Source organism: Xiphophorus hellerii, chromosome 17, assembly GCF_003331165.1.
Source record: "Xiphophorus hellerii strain 12219 chromosome 17, Xiphophorus_hellerii-4.1, whole genome shotgun sequence".
NCBI lineage: Eukaryota > Metazoa > Chordata > Actinopteri > Cyprinodontiformes > Poeciliidae > Xiphophorus > Xiphophorus hellerii.
Genome location: NC_045688.1, coordinates 8344707 through 8372621, shown reverse-complemented (window position 1 = coordinate 8372621; position 27915 = coordinate 8344707). Strand labels below are relative to the sequence as shown.

Below are 27915 nucleotides of genomic sequence, written 5' to 3'. Positions count from 1 at the left end.
TTTTTTAAAAAAAAACCTTATTTAGTTGGTGTTTGATCGACACCAAAACACGCATTATTGCACGCATTTCAGCCATCAACTATAAGCAATTCAGTCACATTTACGTCAGAATGTCCCAGTCAAAGTCCAGATCTAAATCTGTTTGAGGAAATCAATGTTTGCAGACTCTCGCCATCTAATCTGACTGAGCTTCACGCCCGGCGCAGAAAGAGCAGGAAACATTTCGAGTCTATCTGGGAGAGCGTCACATAAATCCCGTCATAAGCGTAAGAATTTCTTTGAAAGCCAATTATTTTATATTTCATTTTCCTGCCAAGTACACGGACTGATAGAAAATCAGGGAGAAGAGAAGGAAACCCAGGGGTATAAATCACTGACAGAGCGCAGGGAAGCTGGAAATCCTCCTCTCCCACAAAGTTAAAAGGATCAAGACTTCACTTTTTCTCCTTTATTGCTACAAAAATCGCACTTTATCACCGAGTTCTCTTGTTAAACGAACTTACTGCTGGATTCCGTGGCGCCAGATTGCGCACAACCAGTAAAAGTGAAACTATCACCTTTGGTTTGTCTTTAACTTCCCACTCCTGAGCTTTCAGGGGATAAACCAGAACCACGGTGTTCTGTTAGGTGCTGCTGCTGCTGCTGCTGCTGTCTAACCAAGTCTGAGAAAGATCAAGACTGCATCTCGTTCACTGAAAGAATAAAAAAAAAAAAAAAAACGGGGAGAAATGACGTTATTTGACCATGTGCCCAAAATCCTTAATGAATAACTTAGAACTAGGAGGAGGCAAACGCTGCCCCAGCTGTTTCCTGTTGAAAATGTCTGTGTAATGTAGATAAATGTGAGGGATTTTCTCTCTAAATCCGTCTCCTGTTCGCTAAATCTCACTTCTCCAAAACGAGCCTGCGCAATGGAACAAAGTGGGAATATTGAGATGTGACATTGCCCCGCATCTTGTCCTCTTTCTTTGCCCCGATTTCTTTTTTTAATGACTTCAAACAAGTTGTTCATTTTCGCCGGGCTTCTTTGTCTTTTTGCGGAGATCCGCGGTGATGTCTAGCGCTGCTTCCTCTCGGTGGCATTTATGTGATGTCCTCAAGGTAACTCGGCTGATTTTACATTGTCACCTTGCTCGCTGCTTGCGCTCAGCATCCCCCTGACTTTAAACCGAACCAGGAGCTTTTTCTAACTTGGCTTAGTTTTTTTTTTTGTTAGTTTTTTGTTGTTGATGTTGTTGTTTTTTCCGTGTTAATTCAGTTTGCATGCAGTTCTCATTTGTGTTTCTTGCAGATTAATATCACCCCAAAAAATTCGCACCTTTTTGGGGGGATTAATTCATTATTTTTGAAAGCTTTGCCTGGGTTTGCACGTATCTTCTGCGCCTCCATGCGTAATGCCCCATTTTGCAGCAGAAAGCTTTAAAACTTTCACCTTAATTGCTGCTGAGTGTGCGTTATTAAACCTTAAATATTTCACCGGAAAACGGAGGGAAAGCTTAATCTGAGGCGCTCCAGGGCGTTTAGGGCTGTGCGGTTCTGATGTGGATGAATTTATTCGTTTTTATTATGCACATTTTGGCCCGGTCCGCTCTCTCCGCTGGCTTTGGCGGGATAACTCTTTTCCATCAAACATTTTGGATCGGAAAGATCCCCTGGCGGCTCTTTTCTGCATCCTTTATTTCTGAATTTCGAAGCACTTTTCGTGCGTAATAACGCGCTGACAGCTTTGGCAAGGGGAGACGGTGGCCTGCTTGTTAGTGATATATATGATGAATGAATGTTCCTGATTAATGTGGATTGCTGCTAACTCCTTTCTATATGCTGGCTGCAGTATAGGGTGATAACGGGGAACGTGTGTTTTTAATTTGGATACACGCAGCCCTCCACGCACCATGCACCACTGGCATTAGGGCTTATTGCCAGTGGTGCTCCTAAGATGGGGCCGTGGGGAGCCAATGCCCATCCTCACAAACATGCAAGGCACGAAGTTGTTGGTTTTATTTACTGATTTGTGCAAACAAATTAACATATAATTGAAAAGTTAATTTATTTCAGTAATTAAAATTAAAAATCTGAAATTTTCTGAGAAGTTAAGACTTATAGTGATTGATTTTTAATATGGAAAAGAACATAGGTATCCAAAGATGTAAATGGAATGTTTTGTGGAAGGAAAAACCATGGCAGAAAAAAAAGATCAAAGAGGGTTTTTCTTTCTCTAATTCACCTTTTGAATTGAACTTTTTGTTTATATTTTAACATGTTGCACCTTTAACTTGTAAAACATTTTAAAATGAAATGCTAACATTACTACTATTGGCTCTTGAATCACTGATTCCAGCTGTGAATTTGCGCCAAACTCTTGAAGCTGCTTTCCATTTCTCATATGCATCTTTTTCTGCCGCAGTTTTTCCTTCCACTTCACTTTCCATACAGCACAGTCATCATCTTGTTGCTGGATATCTGTCATCTCTGAAGTCTCGTCTGAAATTTAGAAATGAACGTAACATTTTTGTATTAACCAGTTTAATCCCAGATTTTATTCTGCAGAATAAGCGCATGGATTACCTATCATTCATAAATTATTATAGTTTGTGTTAGTGAAAATGGAGGTTTTTCACTCAGTTGTTGAGAAGCTGCAACACATAAAATTCTGCTGTTGGCTTTGAAAACTTTCTAGATGCGCTTCCGACTGGATCTTTTGTATTTTTATTTTAGAGTTTGCAGCCGGGTTGTTTTTGAAGCTGAACCGTTTCCCCTCATGTCCGGCTTTGTTACTTCAGCTGGCGACCGACTGTAACTCACACACTCAGGCTCTCCCTGTCTGGCTGTTCGCAGGGTGCGATGTGCTGTATCTCCTGTAGCCACACCCTCTCACTACTGCTGTGCATCCTCACCCTGACTCCGACGGCAACAGGGGCGGGTCCGGAGACCCTGTGCGGGGCGGAGCTGGTCGACACGCTGCAGTTTGTCTGTGGAGAGAGGGGCTTTTATTTCAGTAAGTGCACCTTTTTATTTATTCATAAAGGCTGGCTGTGTGGGTCTCAGAGCTCTCCACCTCCAGGAGGCTTATAAATAAAACAGCAGCCAGTTTGGCATCTTGTCTTGACTTTCCCTGCATTAATGTTTCGTCTGTAGTTCACTCCTTTTTTCCAGTCTTATCTCTGGCTTCAAGTGTTTTACTTTTAATCCCAGCAGAAATAAAATACGACTGAATGTTTGGTGATTATTGTCAGAAAAAGAAAAAAGAGCGACTGGATGTTGCTGTGAAGTTTTTCCTTTTTTTTTTTTTCAATAGAACAGCATATATGGGATTAAAGTATTTGTGCCCCAAATCATCCATATTTTTATCAATAAATCAATTAAGTTTATTTGTATGGCACATTTCAGCAAGAAGGCATTTCATTATGAAATAAAATTTTAAAAAATCAAATTTGTTGCTAAAAAGTTTTGCAAAACTTCAACGGAAACACTTTTTTCAAATCACACCAGATGTTACTACTGGTGAAAACGACAAAAAAGACGACAGGAAGTGGTTGAAAGATGATGTTTTAAATGACAAACTTATTTATGTGTGATTACAATTGCATTTCTTATTTAATAAAAACGCCCCAATTTGCAAAATTGTGCTGTTTTTTTCAACATTGACAAAGTATTGCAAACATTTGTAACAGAAACGCGGCTCCTGCTTTGAAACAGTTTGCTTTTACATTATTTTGAAAATGATTGCAATGTTTTCCACCAATGCACTTCTCAGAACAAGTTTATTTGTTTGACGTTAGCAGTTTTCTGCAGGACTGGAGTTTATTCACATCGTTCACGTTTCAGTGGCAGTCATCCAGCAATTAGATTGAATTGTATTTAATGTCCTGAGCAAGAATCATATCTCCAACAAAACCATGTTCTGTCCAGGAACTGATTGTCCCTATGACTCATATGTAGTTTTGACCTAACAATCCATTATAAATGGTTTGGTTCTGTCCCAAACTTATGAAAGATTTTCCACATGCGGTAGACTTTGTCAGCTGCCAGTTTCAAGCACAAAGGGAGAAGAAGATATAGCATTTCTCAGGGAGATCAGCATCTATAGCACATTTTCAGTTCTTCTCTTTTCCAGTTATTGATTGCTTTCACCTTAGGCTGAACCAGGAATGGTTTGAAAATACATGAGAACCTGTTGACTGATGGAAAACTGGGGGGCCAGAAGGGGTTCCAGGTTTTGAGTCGCAGCCGACAGCCAAGCAGAGGTAATACAGTAGTTGTAGCTACTGTATGCTGAAGGGAAGGGAGAGCTCCTAAAAACCCGAAATCCACATGAAACCATTTCATTTCCATCACAGTTTAGAAAGTGCTTCTGCAGAAGCTTCACACTGTCCTGATTTTAACAAAATCTTGACATTTATTCTGTCATACTGGATAGAATAAATACAGCACATTAAATAGCAACAGGGCTTACATTCTTTCTACAGATGATTAATAGAAATATGTTGTTTATGGTTATCTTGACTTCCATGATTAATTGCATGAAAGGTTAAGGCAATGTCTTCTGCATTTGTTTCTCCGATATATTGGTGATTTCGTTAGTCTTTAACAACAACTCACTTTCCTATTTTCATTATGCAGAAAACTAAATCAAATTCCTGACAATTTGTATCTTCTTGTTTAAATGGTTTTGACATCACAAAAAAACAAAGCATTCTACGATATGCTACTTTTCTAAATACATGTAGCAAGTAGCTGTACCGCAGTTTTATCTCATCATATATTTCTGTATGTAAAAATGGATTATTTGTCTTGTAAAGTGCCTATAAATTATCTAAATTAAATGTGTTATCTCCAGTTATATACGCCAGCTAGCATCTAAACAGGACCTAACTCACTATAGTGTTTTCATCGCATCCACGACTGTTTACATTTTGTACAAATTATCCTGCAAAAATGGTTCCATCTTTGCAAAAACAACAACCAGACAACATTTTTAATGTCCTGTAACATTTACCAATGCTAGCCATTTACGAAAACAGGAACAGTGAAGGACATTCAGTTTCTGCTGTGTATTTTTGTTATTTTCTGTTCTCTTTAAAACTGCCAGACCTTACTACGTTTATTGCCGCTTCTATGATGATTGTTAGCACATTGTGGCCTGTATTTGAAATGCTCCTTTAATCACCGCTTTGGGATTGCATACTTAACACAATCTTTAAACTATCAAACCCAGTTCTCTACAATAATTTGTCTCCAACAATAATAAACAGATTTTAAACAACCCTGCAACTTCTAAATGCCAAGTTTTAGCTTCTTTTCTCACTTGCTCTTGTTGTGAGCTGTGTATAAAAAAATAGCAACAAGTGGGGATTTGATTGCTATCCTGATCTTTTTTTTTTTTTTAGTCCTTCAAATTTACAGCTGGCTACAATACATAGTATACTAACTATGTGTGTTAGTTAGCATACTAACGCTAGCTAGCATAAGTTGGAATTGCATTGAACTTTGCTAGATAGCCAGCTAGTCCGTTTTAGCGTCTTTTTAAAACTCATTCTTTTTGTGAACTATCTATGAAAATAGCAACAAGTAGTGATTTGATTCCTACACTGATTTTTTTTAGTAGTTTCTCAAGTTTACAGCTAGTTGCAGCTGTGCTAGCGCTAGCTAGCATATAAAGTGGAGCTGTATTGAAACTTTACATGCTAGCTAGTTAGCTAGCTAGCTAGTCCTTTATGCCGTATTCGTGTTTATAGATTTTTGTGTGTGTGTGTGTTTATAGTTTATGCCCTCTATGGGAGCATTATTAGGCAACATAGCCACTAGAGGGCAGTTCTGAGTTAGTTTTTGGATTCAGAGGACATTTTTAAAGCATAGCAACTGTGGGGGAAAAGCTGATAGTGTTTATTCTCGCAATGAAACATAAAAAGAGGCAGAAATGTGTCCATTAACTACATAGCAGCATGTGACTAGAAAAATCCCCTCATTTATGTCACTGCATCTTCTTCTTCTTTACGGATTTCACATATAGAAATAGGTTTTTGACCAAGTGTTGTTTAGTTATAATGTTTTCTTTTCCTCTAATAAAACTTTATAGCAGGTGAAATTGTGTCAGAAACTCTTAGACTTAAGATCAAATTTACAGTTTATGGAAGTCAAACTCTAATGGTTGATTATCCTCTTACTGAATTAACATATTAGTGCTGTTATTACTACTGCTAATACATTGCACAATGCAACTTGGACAGATTGATCCAACATCAGCTGTCCAGTCATAAGGTCACCCTGCACCTTGATGATGCTCATTGTTTACCCTACTCTGAAGTTATCATTTCTTTGCCCAAACACACAATTTGTGGATACTTGCCAAGTAATTGCAAAGTTTAAATATTGCCTAAAAAATCCCCAGATTTCTATTAATTTTTCCCTTTTTTTCTGGAGAGGTTTTCTCAAGATATTTCTGCTTTCTTTATGATCTTCAGTCCAGTTTTTATAAAACTATTAATGCGATTGCTTAAACATTTGGAACATAGAAAAGTGTTAAAAGTGTGATCGTAAACGAGAAAACGTTTAAAAAAAGAACTTACGAGATTATTTATCCCTCAGGCGGTTTTTCTACTGCTAGCAAACATTTTATTTCCTACCAAACTGTATTATCTTCAAATTTTGACACTTCAACCTTGATCTGCTTTCCTAAATTTCATGTACAAGAAGTGAGTTCTTCAAAGTCCAAAGAAAAAACTTAAAATTACTAATGGAAACGTTTTTAGGAAGAAACTTGGAGTGACTCTTGACTTTTGGACTGAACTGAAAATGTTTACTAAAACAAAGAAAACTAAAAAAGTCCTGTAGACATATCTACACTCAATATTAGCTGGAGTCAGCTCCTCTTATCTTCAGAGTCGGTTGTTCGTAGCATAGTTTGATCTTTTGGTCCATTTTATACAGTATTATTCAGATGCACACATGATACAAGTCTCCAATATAATTATATTCCTGCTTTGAGCTGACGAGAGTGGCTCCCTGTTTGGTTTTCTGGTGCTATATATCATACATTGGTTTTACCAAGTGGGTCTTTGATCTGTTGTTACTTGACTATAATCCTGAACCAATATTTTCTCTTTTTGGCCGTCCTCTGCAAACCCAAGAGATAGTGGTGGGTAGAAAAACTCCCTGGTTTCTGGTGGTTGGTTTGAACTTCTGCAAGTTGTTTTTATCATCTCTAGCTGCCTGAATGCTTTGAGTTGCTGCCATGTGATTGGCTGATTTATTATTTGTGCTAACAAGGACTCAAACAGATGCACCCAACAAAGTGTTTGGTGAGTATATTGAACTTTATAACCTACATGAATCTGTAGGAGAGGAGGTGTTTCATGCACATTCACTTTTTTCTTTCCACAAAAAAAGATGAGGTTTGAGCAGCAGGGTGCTGTTCTTTGAAAAATATGCCGCTTGCTGTCTTCCTGGGTTTCACTCGTTTATTTTCTTCTGTACGTTCGACTGTGTGAAGTATCCGTCTGGAACCCGTCTGCTTTGCGAAGCAGCGTTGCTCCTTTCCCTGAACCCTTCTGCCGGACGTGTTGAACTTGGCAGCCCTCTGATTGATAATGGGTACAAGAACCAAACCCCACCTTATCCACCTTCAGCAAGCAGCCAGTAGAGTAGCACTCTTTCATCTCAAGATGGTAGTCATTTTTTCCAAATATTAGCCTGACCTAGAAATCCCGACTTGTCTTCTCAATGCTTTACCAGATGGGCTGTGCTGTGATTTCACTGGGATGTTTGTTTTCTGAATCAAATATTTTATAAGGCTTTTTTGGCTTAAGTGTAAACTCCAAGTAGCTCTGTGGCCTCCGTCATTTTTAGGTCATGCTAAAATATTTAGCCATCCTAAATTTAGAACAGGACATCTTCAGAATGAATAATGCATAGCCCATTATGAGTCACAGGATGAGATAACCGAACATTTTGGGCTTGAAACGTATTGTTTTCTGAGTTATTTTGGGCTGCAGCCGTTAACGAGCTCTCCTGGTCGGTGTTCAACTCCGTCAATTTCTCCTGAGCGCCAGAGGATGAATAAACAGCACGTCACGGTCATGCACGCGCGCCCACGCTTAAGCGTGCACAACGAGGCCTCGTCCCTCAGCAGCAGGGGATTACGAGGATTACAGGATGATCAGGACTCCCCTCTCCTCTTCTCTCCATCACTATACACTGAGCTCAAACATGATGAGAAAGCGTCTGAAGAAAGGCCTCTTGTGTCCACTTCAGCGGCAAGAAAAAAAGTTGTATTTTCCCCCGGAAAAAAAAAGACACCTGAACCAAAAAGTCTCCAAATCCCGCCGGGAATTAGGGCTCAGCAGAACAAAGAGGCGCCTCATGTAAAGGACAGTCAGTTCTCCGGATTTAGACCCGTAAGTCAGGTGGAGCGGATATTCAGGGAGTTTCACCTTCTGTTTGTGTTGGCATGTGTCAAAAATAGGTTAAACACCTTAAAGGGGCAGTGTTATCTAAAATCGACTTTTTTCCAGCTTTACATCATGTTGTAATCTTATTCATTCATCAAAAACATACCTGGAGTGCCGCTTTGATTCTTTCAATCATGTTTGAGAAATCCTTTCATCTCCGTGGAAACCACTCAAAAACACATGGGTGAACCTAGCCCCGCCTTCGAGGCGCAGCTCCTCCTCAGAGCTGCCGTTTACAAGCTTCCACCTCACCTCAACTCCTTTAGACTAGCCAGCAGCAATTAGCAAACACCTGGTCAAGCTGCCCATCTGCTGGGCTCGTTATAGGAGCTACTTGTCAGGTAAAAACGTTGCTAAAGGGTTAACAGAGGAGCCATGTTGTGATGATTTCCTGAAGGCGGAGTTTCACAAAGAGCAGGAGTTTTTAAAGACACAGACGCCCAATTTCAAGGCATTAAATTATGAAGTCAAATTTCTCTTAAGTCATATCAGCTGAAGTTAACACAGTTACTTGATTATGCTATAAAATGGCACTATGTGCCTGGAAAACGCATAATATTGCCCCTTTGAGGGAGACACCGCAATTGTGAAATTGTGTTTTTCTGACATTAGCAGAATATAGACAAAGATTTCTGCACAAATGCAGCTAGTGAGTCAGATGTGTGTTCGTCTTAATTAGTCAGGAAATGTCTAACATTTCCAAAAACTCAAAGTCAACAGAATAATTAAAATATTTAATATTTGGAACCGTGGCAGAGGACTCTTGTTGATGGTGATAAAGGAAATAAAAAACTTCTCCAATAGTCAAAGTTGGATTTTGGTTTGTTTTATTGGTTTATTGTTATTTTTATATACTAAAAGCTTTACTTACTTACTTTTTAATACACCAGGATTACCGTAATATATTAGAGTTGGGTTTTCTAAAGGATCCACCTCAGAAAATTGGGGAAAACTTTAATCTTTATCAACCCAAGGTTTTGAAGAAGACTTGATCCTTTAGGAGTGTTGGACTAAATATGTTAAACTCATATTTAAAAATATCTCAGTATTTCAGATAAGCAAAGAAAAAGATGTAATTGAAATACTATTGAATACTGTAGTAATCTAATTTAGATTCAGGTAAAGTCCTGTTGTTTTCCTCCACACCTGATCTTTGTTAGTTAATTGCTCCCAGCTGCAGCATGTCAGTCGTTATCCTCCCTCAGTATTAATGCTTTCTGTCTCCTATCACGTCTCTTTGGCTGCTATGACTGTGAATTTAGTACTTTAATGAGATATTTGTTCTCTGTGAGATATTTCATCATCATTTCTGCCATTCCTGACTGAATGTGGACCACATTTATCTCCAGGTAGTTTCATTCATACAACAGTTTTCTCTCCCAGTCTTTGTCAATGTTCAGTTGGGAGGTTAAATGGAAACAAGATTGTTTTTTCTGGAAATAAATTTAAATATAATTGGCATCAAGGCAGATATGAAACACTAGTTGGTAGTAGCTGGCTCCAGGAAAGGATAAAGTGTAATTTTTATTTTTTTAAAAAGAGTTTTAGACTTGCAAATCTAGACTTGTAGAGTCTGTGTAAGTTGGAACTTTACTTGTATGTTATATGTTCTTGACAATATTTGCTTTATTTCTTCTCTACAAGAAATTTGATGTTCGTTGGGCGTCTTGTACTTCTTATCTTGGGTTAGATTCAGTTTTAACGTGATTTGTAAATGTGTAATTATTCAAAGTTTTACACAGAGTGGTCTAGTAAAAGCATATTGATGGCTTACAAATAATGAAAACCCAAACTTTAACAATTAAATTTAAGATATTCTGAAGCCTGGCTTCTGAAATGTAGAAGCCAGGCTGTGCATTGTATTCACTCAAAACTTTTGCATAAATTTTTCCCCCAGAAAACTTGCTACACCCGGTGGTTGGGTGCTAGGACAGTCATTCATCAAGGGGCTGTTGTGTTTTTGAGCTAAAATTTTTTTAAAAGTTGACAGGAAACTTTAAAATATTTATGTGTTATTAAAAAATTGGAAGATTAATATTTGAACACCAACTATAAAGTCTTAAAAAAGGCAAACATTAAAAAAAAAACTTAAATAAATAAGCAATGCTAAGCCTGGAGGGAGCACAAGTAAAGCCTGGTGGCCCGCCAGGCTTATGATGCACTGAAGGAAACCCTAAGTTAGTGCCTTAAAAAATATTTTTGTTGGTGCCACATAGGAATTTTTTGGGAATCTAAACATCAGTCTTAATTAAAACTTTAAGTCACGATGATACTGAAATGTATTGAGATGCAACTGTAGACATAAACTGAAGTGTGAAAAACACTGAGTTGGTGTTATTTTTTTGTTTTCATTTATCACCCGTAGCAATCTCTTTGTTTTCAGTTACCAATCAATAAGACCTTCCATCCCTTGACATTTCAGGAAGTACACATGTTTAAGATCAAATTACCTTGCATCAGATTTCTTGGCTTTTGCACAGCAATGGTGGAATCAGCCAAAACATATTTTTGAGAGGCTCTAGTGGTAAACAGGTAAATTTCTGCTGGGTTCGAGCAGCTTTCATTGTCCCTGCCCAGACGTCAGAAACGCCGGCCACCGTGCGGGTTAGTGCCGTGCGTTAGCTCCAAAAATCTATTTTTATGAACCATAAAAAGCAGTAAAACTCAGCTTTCTGTGCCAGTTATTGAACCCTACATGCTCACCCTGTCACACACCAAAACAACAACAACAACAACAAGTCTTGTAAAATACTAGAGCTCTGGAACGCAAGGAGACAATAAAGTAAGCTGCAACTTAGCTCAGGGAGGCATAAAACCGATGCAAATTACTCTCATTTGTTTGAGAACACTCTTGGAAAGCAAGTCGTTGTTTATGAGGGATTAGCGTAATTATCAAAAGTGTTAAAACCTTTAAAACCAAAACCTTTTAGAGCTGAGTACTTCATGTATGTTTTTCCTAACTATCCAGAGTAGCAACCAGTTGATTTATCTTTCCCTTCCAGCTGTTTGTGCAGCAGGGTGGCAAACTGTGTTTGGACTAACACCGGGTGTTAATTTGCAAAGTCTTTTCTTCTTCTTCTTCTTCTTCTTCTTGGAAATGCAGCCAAACAAACGGACACAGATCCCTGTTTTTTGCTCGTAATGGTTTGGTGTTTATATAACCACCAGTGTGGACTTGAGTTAAGTTTTTCTCTCTTTATTTCTTCACATCAGTCGTTAACATAGCAGCCAACGTTGCTCCCACAGCAACACATCATCAGTTTGTTACTCAGTAAGTGGAACAAATTCCTGGAAAAGCATAAAATGCTCAACGAGATTAGCATACCGTCAATCAAACGAGGTGTTTCATTCAGAAGTTATACATCTAGACAACTTGGGTTTCCTAGTTATAAATAATTCATCCACAAAACCTCCTCTCCTCTCTCATTCACGCCTCCATTATCTTTTTTTTTTCTCAATCCAGAAGAGAAAGATGCTTCTGTTTCTGAATGAAAGCTGCCCTCTGTCCAAGCAACATTGTCAGAACAAGGCAAACACAGAGCAGGAGTTAATGCACTTTGTCAGCGCTGGCAGACTTCGGAGCCAAAAGCTATTAACTCTGAGAGAGAGAGGCATTTCCTCCTTGTAAATGCCATATTAAATTATTATTATTTCATTTGGTCACAGGGAAAAGCCCATCTCTTCCCAGCCTTTTCCTTGTTACCAAAAGAGCTGGGAATTCTAAATGGAGGTTCTGAGTTTTTCCAACGAAGAGCATCGTCTTTGAGTAAGACGGCGGGAATGGCGTCATCACGAAAAGAGAGTGACCTTCAAATAGCCTTATAAATTTTTACTGAAAACATTTTCGTAGCCTTTTTTGCTTATGTATGCATCTGAATGGCTCTAAAGGGGGGCTTTTTCCAAATGAATATGTGAATGAACAGAGAGGCCTCGATGTTTCTGCAGGTGGATCGGACTCAGAGGGCTGAAGAAAAAAAATTTACGGAGCCAAAAATGGCTGAATAGGACGTTCTCCAATACACAGCCGCCAAATTTGGTCCTCAGTGTGCAGTGTTCAATGCTGTAAATTTTGCTTGTTGGAATTTAATGTCATTAGGTTGGTTCATATTTTACTTATTGCTGTTATCATTGCTCTACTACAAGCATAACGTTGGGAAACCTGCCAGAACAATAAGGGAAGAAAAACGCAATCTGTTTTATAGACTGAAACTTTGCCAAGTCTGCTGGGAATGGACAATTATTATTATTATTATTATTTATTTTATTATAAGGTTATGGGAATTTTTGTTAGCCAGAGATAAAACTTGGTAAATTTAAGAAAACTTTCCCGAAGAAGTGTGGCAACATTTCCACTAAAGCACATGTGCCAAACTTGAGGCCCGTGGGCCAAATCCGGCCCACTGTAGCTTTATATGTGGCCCTTTAGATTCTAGACTAACACCGACTGTGCTTAAATATTATGTTATCAATGCAGTTTTTATCTCTTATTGCCAAATTATATCAATCAGTCCCTCCAGTCTCTTCAGAATTGCCGTTGAAATTCATGCAAAAATTAATAAATCCCTTCATGTTTTTGCGCCAACACATAACTGGGAGTTTATTGCAGATAAAAATTGTCAAAAACTTTCCTACTTGTACTAAACAACTGCCTCAGGCTTAATTGATGTCAGATTGTAGTCCATGATCAATACAGAAAGTAATAAAAAGTCGCATTTACCATCATAAATAAGCACAAATATTGCAAATATTTCCAAATTAGTACCACAGGCACTTTGATTTTTAAGAATTAATTTTTATTTTTAACAGGTTTTATCACTGTTTAAATATCAGTCTGTTGACCTCTACCTTTTTCAGTAAAACTACTAAGAAGTCCCTCCAGACTTGCTTAAAATTTAACCTACAGCATCTCAAATCTTTCCAATTCAAAGTTAACAAATATATACTTTCTGTAGATTGTTGAGGTGGTTGATTTGTGTCTTGAAATTAAAATTATGTGGGTAAAAAAACGTTTCAATACCATAAAACCAGGAATTTTCAAACTGTCACATGGGGCCAAATCATCAAGTCAAACATACTAGCAGACCAAAAACTATAAGTTTTAGAAGAGCAAGCTCTACAAAAAATATATACGTACCTGCTCAACAATAAACTAAGCATGCAATATTTTAATAAAATAAAGTAAGGAAAGCAATGCGTAGATCAATGTCAAGCCAATGTGAAGTTAGCAAATTGTTTGGGACTTATTTAAAAAAATTATGTACAATGTACCTGAACTTATTCTCATGAAAAGAACAGGATTTGGGTCACTTCTTCTCTGAAAACACTTAATAAATTAGATACAATTTTAGGTGCTTTGCGGTTTATTTTAATGTTAAAGTAATTGAATAAAGGTTAAGATATTCTATGGAAATAAAAAAAACACAAAGTCTGGTTATTAAGCGGTTATTACCCTTTCTTGCTATTATAATTTTGTCCTAGTAACATAATTAATCGCTCAGCTCTTTCAGACTAGCCAGCTGCAATTAGCAAACACCTGGTGAAACTCTTCATCTGCTTACACCAACTAATTAGTGCAATGCTGGTAAAGGTGTCAAAGGGTTAACAGACAAGTTGTGTGATGAGTTTTTAAAGAGACAGAGACCCAATTTCAAGGAGTTAAATTGTGAAGTCATATTTCATATATGTAGCATTTTTGTAACAGCTGAAGGTAACTTGACTCTGCTATAAAATGTCACTCTATTCTTCGAAAAACCAAACAGCTTTATAAAGAGTTTGGCTGAATTTTGCTTGAATGTAAACAACCTGAGATGACAGGATTTGGTTTAAATCACCACTGGTTACAAGGTTCTTTGTTCGCCGAACAGATAAACCAACAGGCTATGGGCCCAGCACAAGGCGGTCGCATGGCATCGTGGACGAGTGCTGCTTCCAAAGCTGTGAGCTGCGGCGCCTGGAGATGTACTGCGCACCCGCCAGGACTAGCAAGACATCTCGTTCTCCTCGCGCACAGCGCCACACAGATGTGCCAAGGACACCCAAGATCAGCAACCCGGGACATCGAGCGGACAAGGGCACAGAGCGCAGGACGGCGCAGCAGCCAGACAAGACAAAAAACAAGAAGGTCAGCAAACTCTACACCTCGACTGATTCAGACCAATGAACTAACACAATAAATCCTGAAAATGATAAGTAATATCTAAATAAATCCAACTTACCTGGCTTTGTTTTTCTCCCACAGAGACCTTCATCTGGACATAGTCAACCATCCTTCAAGGTATGGACGATCTTATCACAACTAAAGCCAACTTAATGCCATAAAATCACGTATTTATGGCTTGATTTGAGCAATAACTAAATGCCATTTCCATATTATAGTACCTGCAAGCAAAATAACAAATATTTATATAATATGGTCCTAACATGAGATTTAAATTTCCAATATGTCCGCTTTAGGAACATATTTGGTCACCCCTGATCTATACAAACAGGCACGATAGCTAAAGTAGTGTTTGATTATTTATTTATTTTTTAAACTAAGCTCAAAATAAGGAAAAATTAAGCTTCTGTAAGATTTTAGAGTCTAAGATTTGGTTTTTACATAGTCAAGAATATATAATTTTATGCTAGAATCTTCTATATTGGGCAAGTTGCTGCATATTCATAGCAAAATGTAGGGATTCTACAGCCAATATGGCGGCCATCTTGAAAGTGGGCTAGCACCTTGAACAGATGGTGCTTGTATTTGGCCAAATTTGGTGGATGTGTCATCATTTGGTTTATTCTTACCAAAGGATAAACCAATTCATCCTTTGGTAAAAGCTGATGCTTTAATGCTGCCAATATTAACATTATGTAACACTAATTAGAAAAATTAAGTGCACCCTACATTGAATAATCCCTCCTCACCCCCTCAGTTCGTTCTGCTTTTCAGACTTCATTTTTTGCACTCCTAATGGTTCACCTCTAAATATCAATCAGGATAAGATCTGGACTTTGACTAGGCAGCTGCTTCCGCTGTGTTGGTACATTGTAGATGTATGGCTGTCAGTACATCGCTGTTCTGTTGTTGACCCCAGCTTAGGCCAACCATTGGACAGATGGCCTCACAGTTGATGCTGCCATACTCTGGTTTACAGAGACGTTAATTGCTGACTCATTGGCTGTAAGGTGTCCAGGTCCTGTGGCTCCGAAGCAAACCCCCATCATAACCCACCACTGTGTTACGCCTCCACTACAGCTGGTGTGAGGTCGTTTGGGTTTGGTTTTCTCCAAACATGGTGCAGTGAATTATGGCCAAATCTATGTTTTGGCGTTTAGGTGATTTGTGGCACAATGATTACAAACAAATGTCCTTGTACAGTCTTTTTCTAATGGAGATGTCATGAACTTTAATGTTTAGTTTAATTATCAGCAACCCGGGACATCGAGCGGACAAGGGCACAGAGCGCAGGATGGCGCAGCAGCCAGACAAGACAAAACAAATTAAGCAAACACACTTACATGTAAGTCAATGGGTCCATGAAGACATGAGAAGCTGCATTTCCATTGACCATATAATTACAAAATTTAACATTTCAAAAATAAATTTGCTTAATGGAAACTATTGTTGTTTGATAAAATGTTATGGCGGAAGGATGAGGTGGTTTTTTTGGCCATATTGAAATTGATTTATTTCACAAAACTGCAATGGAAACACTTTTTTTGCACAACGATCAACAACCGAATGTTGCCACTGGCACAAATCACAAACAAGACAGGAAGTAGTTGGAAGATAATGCCGTGGCATATATTTTTTTAATGACTTATCGTGTGAATAAACTTATTTGTGTGATTTTAATTGTGTTTCTTATTTAACGGAAACACTGCAATTGTACAATTGTGCTCTTTTAACTTTAGCAGAATGTAGCCAAAGTTTTGCACACATTTGTAATGGAAACGCCACTAGTGTCATCATGACAAGTAAGTGGTTAAAAAGCTAAATAAGGATTCATTCACACCAGCCCTGTTTAGACTGATTTAATCAAACTCTTGTTAGTTTGTCTAAAACATTTGGTTCATTTGGGGAGGTGTGAATTCAATCGAACTCTGATGCAAACTAAAAAACCAAACACTGGTCTGCCTAAAAACTATGGTCTTTGTTCGTTTGAAGTGAACTCTGGTGCGATTCAAATACAGATGTAGGTATAGAAGTGAACTATTCTGGGTAAATGCAACCAAACCAAACAGGAATCTAGCGCTAGCGGTAGAAATGGTTTTTACCAAAGACAAAAGAGAAATCCTACAGCAAAATCTGATGCCATTCTATTTGTGTTTACATTTTACGAAGAAGGAAGTTGCGCTCATTGTCTTCTTCAGAGGCCTTTGTGTCGTTTCCTTTAATGGTTCTTGGTGCAGCGCCCCCACAGGTGAGGAGGGGAACAGGTTTTTCATAGAGTTTGGTTGGTTTGACACAAAATTGAAATATTTAAATTTTGGTCCCCAATGTGAAAACACCCTTAGATTTTGATGGCTCTCATTGGTTGTTCTCAGTTTTGTTCTTGTAGATTAGATTGTTTTTCCTTATTGTTTGGGAATGGTATAAAGTACTAATACTATTGGTTCAAATGTCACAGAAACATCCTCCAGTTTCCAACTTAACAGCTCCTAAAGTCCCATAGCATTGTAACAACTGACCCAACTTTCATTGGTAGTGACTTCTAAGATGTGTTTGTTTTTGTGTTGCAGGAAGTCCATCCGAAAAACTCAAGTCGAGGCAGCTCTGGGGGCAGAACTTACCGAATGTAGGGAAGCATCGAAAGGACAACACCTTAGGAAGAGAGAAGGGAGTAGCCTTACCTGGTACCCTGTGGAATGGTTCACTGTATAACATAACAAAACGAAGCTAAAATGGCCTAAAAGCTTTAAAACAGTAGAAAAGTTGAGTTAAAGGGTTGGATGAGGGTACTTGTGATCATCTTAAACACTGCACCATTCCATATCGGGAGGAAATCTTTGTTAACTCAATCTAACAGACTAGTTTAGCTGCTAAGACACAATAAGAGCTTGCTATACCTCCATGTTTAAACAGCAACAACCGCCTTCCTTGGCTCCAGAGGAGGTGGGAACGTCACCCAAACAGGAATAGTTGGTCACATCCTTTTCACTCTTCTGATTACTTCTTTGTCACAGCCACATATAGCAGTTACTATCCCTGTTCAAATTCAATTTTACCTTTAGCGTTTGTTTTTATGCACTATACATTACTGTGGATATGTTGTTTATCTGAAAGACCAACACCATGTTGTTTACTGTCGAACTTTTAAACGTTGCTGATGTTAATTTCCTTTCCAAGCCCCACTTAAACCATAATTTGTAGGTTTTAGTTAGTTTGTTTTTTTTTAAATCAGCTTTTCAATTAACCCAGGATTTCTGACTTCTCATCTTGTCGTGGTTGTTTAATAAACAGAAATGGGTCAGTCAGTGGATTCAAAGTTCAGCTGGCATAAATGAGAGCGCTAATCAAATAGTCAAATCAGCCATTATGTTTGTTTTCTGTTAGCTTTTCACAGGTCACCAGTTTTTCCAGATCTGATTGTGAAAACTCCAGCTACCTGGAGACAAACATTTTGTACAAATCATGAATGATCCGTTTTTTGAAAGTAACTTCTGAGAATAAGAAAATTGAGCCAAGACCAAAGATTAAAGCAAAAACCTAAAATATTGGAACTATATTGGAAAATTAACCATACTGCTGTTTTTTAAAAATAATCATTTTTATTGGGCTTTTATATTATAAATCACAACAAAGTTGTGAAATGGGAGAATCCTGCAGGTCTGTCAGGATATGTCCCTTCCTGCTTTGCACGTCTTCAGACTGACAGTTACATCAATTTTACAATGTTGCCATTATTATGGGTTGTTTTTTTTTATTATTTTGAACTTTGACTAGACCATTCCAATACCTGAATAACAAATTTTTCTGGACAATAAATTGCCCACAAAAGTTATTGCAATAATCGATAATATTGTTGTTTTGAGAGGTAGGCCGTTCAGACCGTTTTCAACTAATATTAGAACTCATTTTCAAAAATCAATGAAGGAAAAAACTGAAATAACAAATAAAATCAGTAATAAAGTCTCTATTAACAAAACTATCCTTCTAAAAAAGCTGTTAGTTGAGACCAAAGTGAAGACTTGTGTCATCCAGTTTTTGAAAAACTATAAATAATCCTGGAAATGATTATTTTCATTTTCCATTTGTTTAAATTTATCATGCGAATAATCAATTTATTGCTTACTGCGATAGGCGTAGCTACACTAATCTTCCCTTTGACACTGATTGGTCCACTGGTCCTACAAAATAAAAGCATGTACACAAGAAAAAGAACAAAAATCCCAAATTTTGTCTCTTCTGACTTACTCACTTTCTTCTACATGTTTGCTTCATTCCTTGTGTGGCTTTTGGCAAACTTAAACAGGACTTCTTTCAGAAATCTCAGTTTCTCTGTGCAACTTTTCCACAAAACAAATATTTGTAAAGAGCACGACTAACAGTGACCCTATCAACAGATTCTCTGCAGCTCCTCCAGAGGCATTTCAGAAACTGAATACATGTGCACACCACAACTTTCACATTTTTGTTTGGAAACATTTAGGAAAAACATAATTTTCCCATTTCTCAATTCTACTAGTTAAAATTCCAGTAAAATGAGATTTAGCAAAGTTTAGCCTAATTACCACTCTGATCTCTTATTTAGCAGAGGACAAAAAATTCCCAATATTAGTTTTGGCTTGGATTGTATAATTTGATGCAATGACAACCAAACAGCACAGCATCCGTTTCAAAGTCCACTGGGAAGTCATGCAAAATAAACTGGTAAACATTACCAACCAACGTCTGACAGGGGAGATGCAGAATTTGCAACAGTACGCAATTACACTTATAAATAATCCAAATATGACCAAGGGTCAGGATCACCTTCACAAATTTCACAAACATGCCAGTTCTGAGAAGTCATTGCATGATAATTGACAGGAAACAGGTTTTTTTTTTTTTGTTTTGTCTGAGCCTCCCTGAAAACGCCCCAAATATGGCTCATATCTGGCTCTGTCTCCTCTCTCTGTGTATAATCAAACTGTACTCCCAATATGTTAACCTATGTATTACTATCACTCATTGTACATGATGGTTTCATATAGCAAAACTGTATTAAAAATCCTATCCACTGTATAATGGTGCTATTTTATAGTTTGGTACTTGCAAAGAGATGGCTAAGACAGACGAATGGCAGGGCTTACATTGGAGGTCTTCCCTTTTGCACAGCCTTGTGGCCACCATGTTAATAGTGATTTTATTTGTAAGCAGTTTCAATAGTGGAAGCAAGTAAATGTATCTGTGTGATCTCTGTGAATGCATGGAGAGTAAAATGAGAAAAAAGGAAAGAAAAAAAAAAAAGGAAGGAAAATGAGTATACAATGTTGTGGCCCCAAGAAGGCAAAATGCTATTTTTTCTACTATCCTTAAATTATTTTCTCAACATAAATCCCTTTTGCCAAATGTCTTGAGAAAAATACTGTGATTCTTCCAGTTGTGTTTAAGCTTGTTAAAGGTCATGGTGTGCTTTTGTCTGTCCAGTGTGTGCGTGTGTGTGCATATGCCTCCCTGGAAGCCAAAGTATCTAATATTAGGGGAACTCAAAGTGGGATTATGCAACTTTTGCTTGACATCCTCTGTTGTTGGTAGAAAGTAATTGCATTTTGTTCATTATTATAATTTTGCCTGTGATACTTTACTTTTTTTATAGTTTGCATGACCATATTTAAGTAGTTTAGGTAAACTTCTTAAAAATTATTTTCCTTACAAAATTTACTCCAACTTAACATGATTTCGCTGTCCTGAAAATCAATCTTTATTAGGAGGTTAGACATTTTATTTTGTATTAAAATCCAGAACTTGTACCTGTGAATGGATTAGCACCTAAACATGCTCTGATTGCAAGAAAACCTAGAACTGGTTGCTCAGCAACAAAGATGACTAATATTAGCTTTAAAAAGAAAAATATGTTAACTTAGGCTACCTTCACACTGCAGCCTAAAGTGACCCAATTACGATTTTGTTTTTTTGTCAAATCGTATTTTTCGGCGTGGTTGTTCACTCTTCCAAATACATGCGACTTGGTTGTTGTTTTTCTTCCCGCCTGCACGTATCAGGACCCAGAATAGTGATGTTTGTCGAGTATCAATTACGTTCAGGTAGGCCGTTCAGATTCTGATCACATTTGTAAAGAGTGGATGTATATCGGATATCTAAGTGGCTCATGAGACGATCAGATACAGGTCGCGTTAAGGCAAAAAAAATCGGATTTGGGTCACTTCTGGCGGCAGTGTTAACCTAGCCTTAAATGTCAGCTGCTTGTTGTAAATCCAACTCTGACTTTTATTAGTGGCAGCCATATCAGATAGATAGAAGTTGGAGATGTAACCTCTGACTTTCAGTTAGATTTCAGAGAGCGTTCTTTATATATATATATATATATATATATATATATATATATATATATATATATATATATATATATATATATATATACAGTATATATACTGTATATACAGTATATATACAGTATATAATTATTATTATTGTTTGTCCCTTTATTATTTTGCATGATAACATGGCTAGTCAAGAGTTGTGAAAAAAATTCCGCCAAACCACTTAATCAAATAATTCAGCAATGCTTACGAAGTTAGGCAAAAAGTTGAGAAATAAATTTGTTTTAGGGGTTTTTCTTTCGCTAAACATAACACGGGATCAGTCAAAGGTTTATATTTCGGCTGTTAGCTCATGTTAGCCTAAAACATATTGCGAAAACGGCTAGCATAATGTTGTTTTCCCAAAGCAGACCCCAAATGTTTAGAAAATCAATCATCAATTCTCATGGACATTGATCTAAAGGGAACTGAAACTGTTGGGAACATTTGCTTAGTTATATTTTTTCGTCATCTCTAGAACCAATACACTTTCATATCTGTTAGCATTAGCTAAATTTAGCCAAAAGCATGCTAGAAAGTCTCAGTGTAGTGTAGTTTTGTTTGTTCTTAGAAGCCTCAAAGACCCTAAGCTAATAAAAAAAACTGCAACATCCTAAATAACTTGATGAGCCTAACATCTTTATGATATTTTGTTAACCAGCTATTTCCTTCTTTGACGTCTATGCTATGCTAACAGAGCTAAGCTACATAAGCTAACCAGCCACTGCGACTTCTTCTATAAACAGTCAAGCACATTCATGAAAATACTTTAGACTTCTTGTTTACTTTAACATTTATTTTGCAAAATAAAGCATGAAACTTTCACATTTATGAGTAGATACATGCTTAATTAATGTTATTTTACATAAATTGTAACAACTGTGTGTACAAATAAAGGGGTTAAATTGCTAAAATAGCTAAACAGAGGAGCCTTGGTACTAGCAAATGGCACAGATAATTTAGACATTTCCACAGAAAAATTCATCTTTCAATACTGAACCGCATAATTGGTACTGTAATTTAGAGAATTAGGCTGCTTGTATAATTTTGGTAAAACATTATGATTCCAGCTATTTTCAAAATGTAAAAAAATAGCATTTTAACACCAGGTCAAAATGCTAGTTTAGATTTTTACGCATGCACAAATCAACATTTGCATTTTTATTACCATTTAACAAAAGTTGCATGGTCCCACTTTCAAAGTCAGATAAGGTTTCAAATAATTTATTGAGGAAAAAATTGACTTAATCTTAGAAGTTCAGGAGCAGGATCACACCTCAAACACCAAATCACTCAAAATCAAAAAAATTGCTTGCATCCAATTAACTGGCATGGTCGTTACTCTTGAGCGTCAAAAAATAACATTAAAGTGTGTGAATCGTTTGCAACGGTTTTTAATGTTCTTTTTAAAATAGGAATTTTTGCCCAGGTGAGTAGGGTGAAGTAAAAGCTAGATGGAGAAAATATGTTCTTCCTTTAGATATACAGTACATACCAAAGACTTTTTAAATAAATTATAACTCATGAAAATATAACTATAGCATGATTCACTTGTTATCTCGACTCCACTGCAGTTTAATGCTTAAGTATCTGAAATATGGCTAGTGTTGTAAAAAGTGAAAGTGCGAATGAACCAGACAGAAATCCCTTTGTGTATATTGCATATTTTAAGGAGCAAACCACAGAAACGACTTCAAATCATCTGCTTATGAATCACTCGAACATTTCAGTCTGTCAATTGTGTGAAATAATCAAAAAAGACTTGAGCCTGGGAGGACGTGTGTGAGTCATTCATGACTCTCTGAAGTGTTTAATGAGTAAATGTATTTTCCTGAAGCTCACTGTCCAAGAAACTGTTTAATTACAGCCCTGTTATTTATGGTGCTTGATTGCCTTCTGTAGGAAAAAATACTGACAAACTGTTCACCATTCCTGCTGAATAAACCACTTGTCAACGTCACAGAAATGTCTGAAGGCTGCTTTTATTCAACACTCGCACACTATACCTTTAAAAAAGCATTTATAGCCCTTAATCTTTATCACACAGGGCCGGTCCAAGGCTTTTTGGAGCCCTATGCAGGTTTTCATTCGGGGCCCCCAATACTAGTTGCTTTGTCATTCCAATGTGTGTAAAATGCTATAGTTAGTGTTTTTGTAATTAAATAATTACATTTTGAAATGCAGCGTTGTTGTTTTAACTATTTGAAAGTAAAATCAGATAATAAACATTGAAAACCTCTTGGTTATTCCACCAAATATTGAGTTAAAACAGTATTGTTTCTAAATAAATATGAACTTGTTTTCTTGAGGTCTGAAAACACTGCATCTTTTTGTTATTTTGAGCATTTCTCATTTTCTGCAAATAAATACAAAAATTTTGCTTGGAATTTTGGGAGCCATGCTCTCAGTAGTTCATAGATTATTAAGTCTCTTAATTTTTTCCAGAGGTGTATCTATATATTTCTTTATCATGCTAGTCTGGTGCTTTTTGGACACTGTCGTATTGCAGCAGCTGCTTAACTTGCATATGTCTCGGGCCGGCCCTGACCTCAAGCTGTTTAATCAGGATTTTTATGTGATCTCCAGCATAAAGTAGAACATAATTTTGAAGCTGGAAGGAAAATCTTCATGTTTTTCCATTTATTTAGAGGTTAAAATCGTAAAATTTGGAGTGCATAAGTATTTTGTTTATGTGGATGACCAGATGATGATTTCACGATGCTTTTAATGTTCTACTAAAAAACACTCGGAATAGTTTTATTTATACTGACAAGAGGTGTGAATAATTTTGAGGCACTTCAGACCCACAGACGGTTGGTGGAAAGCTAATACTGCGAAGACATTATTTTCCCTCTTACATAACGTCGCAGCTTTTACGAGGAACTCTGTTGACTCAGACACACAAACAGCAGATAATTAAATAGTTGATGTTTGTCCCTCTTTAAATCCTTTAAGATATTTTGGCTGCAGATAAAGCCAAAAGTCAAGCTGTGTGCACGCTGAAGCTGACCGCACTGGTCGTACCGAAAGACAACGTGATACTTCCTCGGAGGCGGAGGGGTCCGCCAACCCAAACACAACGGGGTGTGGTTCTCCTTGAGGCCAGAGCTGCATGTTCAGCTCTTTGGAGAATGCTCGCAGTGACAGGGCCGCGCTCCAGCCCGCTCGCCGTCAGCACTTTTACAAACGGATGCATATATGGAGCAGGGATGGGAACCTTGATGAATTGACTCTCTGGCGGCCGCCCAGCAGGCGGCGGGGATCAAAACGAGGAGCGGAGGGGGAGGTCGGCTCGCTCCAGGTCATCCTGGATGTTATTACATCCCTCCTCGAGACTAATACAGAATTGATTATGGCACCACAACGGTCTGGTTACAGGATGCAGAGCTGGGTAGTAGTGGGTTTCTCGTTATATTTTCTTGTGACTTTTTGTTTAATTCAGTTAGTTTTAATTACTATCAAGCTGCAGTACGCAACTTTTATAAAAAAAAAATGGTATGAAACAGATAATCTGAGAGAAAATCGAGCTCCTCTGCTTTCTAGAAACAACCAATCAGAGCCAGGAGGCGGGTCTTAGCGGCGTCAATCATAATCTCTGTTGTGAATCCTAAAGCTAGTTAGCATAGCCACCGTTGATGGCAGATAAGCACTTTTTCTGTAACTGTAAGTTGTTTCTCTGCCATTAGCACATTTAAGAGCACGTACATGAGTTTGATTGACAACGCTAAGACCCGCCTCCTGGTTCTGATTGGTTGTTGATGCATTTCTTCATAATATCTCAGGGAGGAGGTGGAAGAGGTCGATCTTTTCAGAGATTATCATAAACTGTCACAACATGAAGACAATTTTAACAAATATATTAAAAATATATAAACTAAAACTAACAAAACAATAAAAACTGAAATTGAGAAAACATTTTTGCTAACTGAAATAAATAAAAACGTTAATGAATGAGGAAAAAACTAACTAGCTAGAACTACATTGTATGTTTATAAAGCACTAAAACATATTGAAATTGCAGATATGTCTTTCATTTTCATGTTAATTAATCTATTTATTAACCTTTTCAAACTGAAGTCAGCAATTTCGCTGGTCAGCAAAATGGCGATTGTAAAAGTCAGTTGGTTGTTCAACAATAATTTAATCCATTTATTGTTGAATTTTGCACCTTAAAGTTGACAAAAGTGTAAAAAAAACTCCAATTACTACTATAAACAATAAAAACTAAACTAAAAGTAAACAATATCTAACTAATAATAACTAGCTTTGGGCTTTTCATTGCAGTTTATGTCTAATTCAGTTAGTTATAATAGTCTTTAGAGTGTGTTTGCTAGTTTTATAATTATTATTAGTTAAATATTATTAGTTGTAGTAGTAGTTTTAATTTTATCATAATTTGGCAAATGTTTAGGTGTAGAATTCAAAAAGGTAAAAGTATTGTGATTATGTTTACATTATTACATTACATACAATATTTTCAAAACATTTATTCAGTTATTGTTCAACTTTTTCTGCCGCCATTTTGAGAAAAAAGATAAAATAAATTTAAAAACACAAAAACAAAGGAAGTTATATCTATAATTTCAGTGTGTTTTAGTTACAGTTTTCCCCCATTCATTACCATTTTAATTTGGTTCATTTAATCAAAACCTTTTTCTCAATTTCATTTTCATTTTGCTAGTGTCAGCTAACCTTCAAATAAATCTGACAGATTGCGTGCAGAACATTTACGGCAAGCTAATAATTAAAGATGATCTTATTCCTTTGTGCGCTCTTATTTAGTGTTGCGTCGTGAAACGAGAATATGTGAGTAACCTCAGAAGCCAGGACTGGAAAAACCAGTCTCCGCTCTCATTGATCTGCACACTGTGAGATCCAGTGCATCTAAGGACACGTACTTTGGACTGAACTCTGAAACACAATCTCCCCACACTCTTCAACTCCTCATCTTAAGCACACAATTGTCTTTTGAATGACCTTGTGGTCTGTTTTACTACACTCACCAATTTTACTACTTATTCTGGTGGTTGTTTCACAGGGAGAAAAAAAGAAAGCACCACGTAAGGCCTCATCTGTCTCAAGCCATTCATTTCTTCCCCCAGTAGCGCAGGCAGTAGTCTAACTCTGCTGAGTTTTTGCTTTTGCTTTTGTCAGATCAGCATTTTTTTTACTCTAATCCCCAAGAATCCCAGGAGATTCTCGTGCCCAGATGCCATGAAAGTAACGCATTGATTGTGACCAACTTTAGTGCAGCGCTGCGTTGCATTTTATCATCCAGATGTGAAGCAGAGGAAAACAGTCCAGCAAGTGCTACCAGAACATTAGTAGCTAGATTAAAGTGTCTTAAAAAAAAAACAACCAACTAAGCGTTGGGATTTGGAGATACTCCCTCTTTCTCGGTTTCAGTCGACAGTGGAAATTCACTGAGACTTGATTATAGCAGGAGAGTGTTGGCTCAGCTGTGTGCTTTAAGAACCCATGATGTCAGAGCCTTATTTTCCTTGGAGAGACTCTCATCAACTGCATTGTTCCAGGAAACCATGGTCGGTTCTCTTGGCAAAACGAAAAAAATCTTGCCCAAAATGCGACCACCCCTCATTCCCTTTCCATCTTTGCACCCACATCAACGCCAGCCCCCCTGGCTCCGAGCGCACACATGTGAAGCATCCTGCACGGAGCATCGAATTTCCCTGGAACTGGAGCTTCTTACCCCCATCCGCCGCAAAACGTGTTTGTCTTCTCTCCCGTTTTTTGCTTCCCATCAGAAGACGGGTGTCTTTGATGAAAGGCAGTGTGTTAATACAGGATGAGGAAATGACCTTTCTTGCACCCCTAGAGGGTCATAAAACAATGCTGCTACTGATGTCATGGAGCCCAGACTTCAAGTCGTAGGCGGTGTGATTGAAATACAGCACCGCCATCTGACAGGTGATGCAAGCATCTGACAGAGTTGATGAATAAAACACTCAGCAGCCTCTCCGAGTTCAAAACTCAAAACATAAGGCATGAGGCAGATATGGAGGAGATTAAATCCAGGCCAGCTGCAAGTCAGCAACAGTTTTATCAGGGGCTGAGAACACCTTAAAGACATCAGCCAGAGATCCAGCAAGGATCCCTCAAATCACATCTGGCTCCCGTGAGATTATTTGCCTCTTGGATTCACTTTTAATGTCCTATGTTGGAGAATTATGGTAGTAATTTCTTAGAAATCCAGACTAGAGAAAACAGTGTGATAGTTCCTTCAATTTCCTTTTTGAGGCTTTAAGTCAGGTGGTGTAGAAGTGAAGTGCCGTCCATCCGCTGCGCGTTTAGGTTTAATAACACGGATAGATCTGCTTAAAAAGAAGGCGGTTTTATTAAACAGAAGGTAAGAGCCCTAAAGGTTAAAACAGCAATGTGTGGAGCTCAAATGTTCAGTTGTGCTTCTGCTGGATCAGCCATCTACTTCAGCAGAATTCCCAGCCCTCCAACAATAATACTTAGAAAATAAAGGCTGACCGCTCCAAGTAAAATCCCTTCAGCTGAGATCCATAGTTATTATTCATACCCTGGTTCTCCATCCCCTGCTCTACGGGATCCTCTGATGTTAATAAGGTAAGCCCTTTGAGCTGCGAATAAACCCACAAAGAGCTGTGTCAACATTTATGCTTGCCTCCGCCTTTTTATCACCGGCTGACGGTCTGCATTTTCATGTTGTTGCTTGTCAATCAAAAGACGGGAACATCGCAGCATCCATTTCAATTTAAAGATCAGGGCTTTCATGGTTGGAAAAAGTATTTCCCTCTTTATTGAATACATTTTATGAAGCTGTTTTAAAATGATTTTTTCAGAAATAATTGACAAAACAAGTTGTGCAAAGTGCAAACCAACCTGAACCTAAGTGGAAATGCAAAGCTTGCCCAAGTTAAGTGGGTGCTTAGGACCCCCACACCACCAGGGGGCCCTCTAGAGCACTAAGCTA

General features: G+C 37.6%; 1 protein-coding gene across 3 annotated transcripts in view; it reads left to right on the top strand.

Moving 5' to 3' along the window:
• igf1 (insulin-like growth factor 1) overlaps positions 1-20817 on the top strand; it is a 32867-nt gene extending 12050 nt beyond the window's left edge. The window contains exons 1-5 of one of the 3 annotated variants that reach the window (XM_032589985.1): positions 190-266; positions 2836-2995; positions 14312-14568; positions 14686-14721; positions 17172-20817. In XM_032589985.1, the coding sequence (XP_032445876.1) occupies positions 2842-2995; positions 14312-14568; positions 14686-14721; positions 17172-17231 (507 nt within the window). In that variant the 5' untranslated portion in view covers positions 190-266; positions 2836-2841 and the 3' untranslated portion in view covers positions 17232-20817. Of the gene's footprint in view, positions 1-189; positions 267-799; positions 1102-2835; positions 2996-14311; positions 14569-14685; positions 14722-17171 lie in introns of those variants that run through there. The other 2 variants (XM_032589984.1, XM_032589986.1) reach the window with 2 other exon arrangements.
• The last annotated feature ends 7098 nt before the right edge of the window (positions 20818-27915 follow it).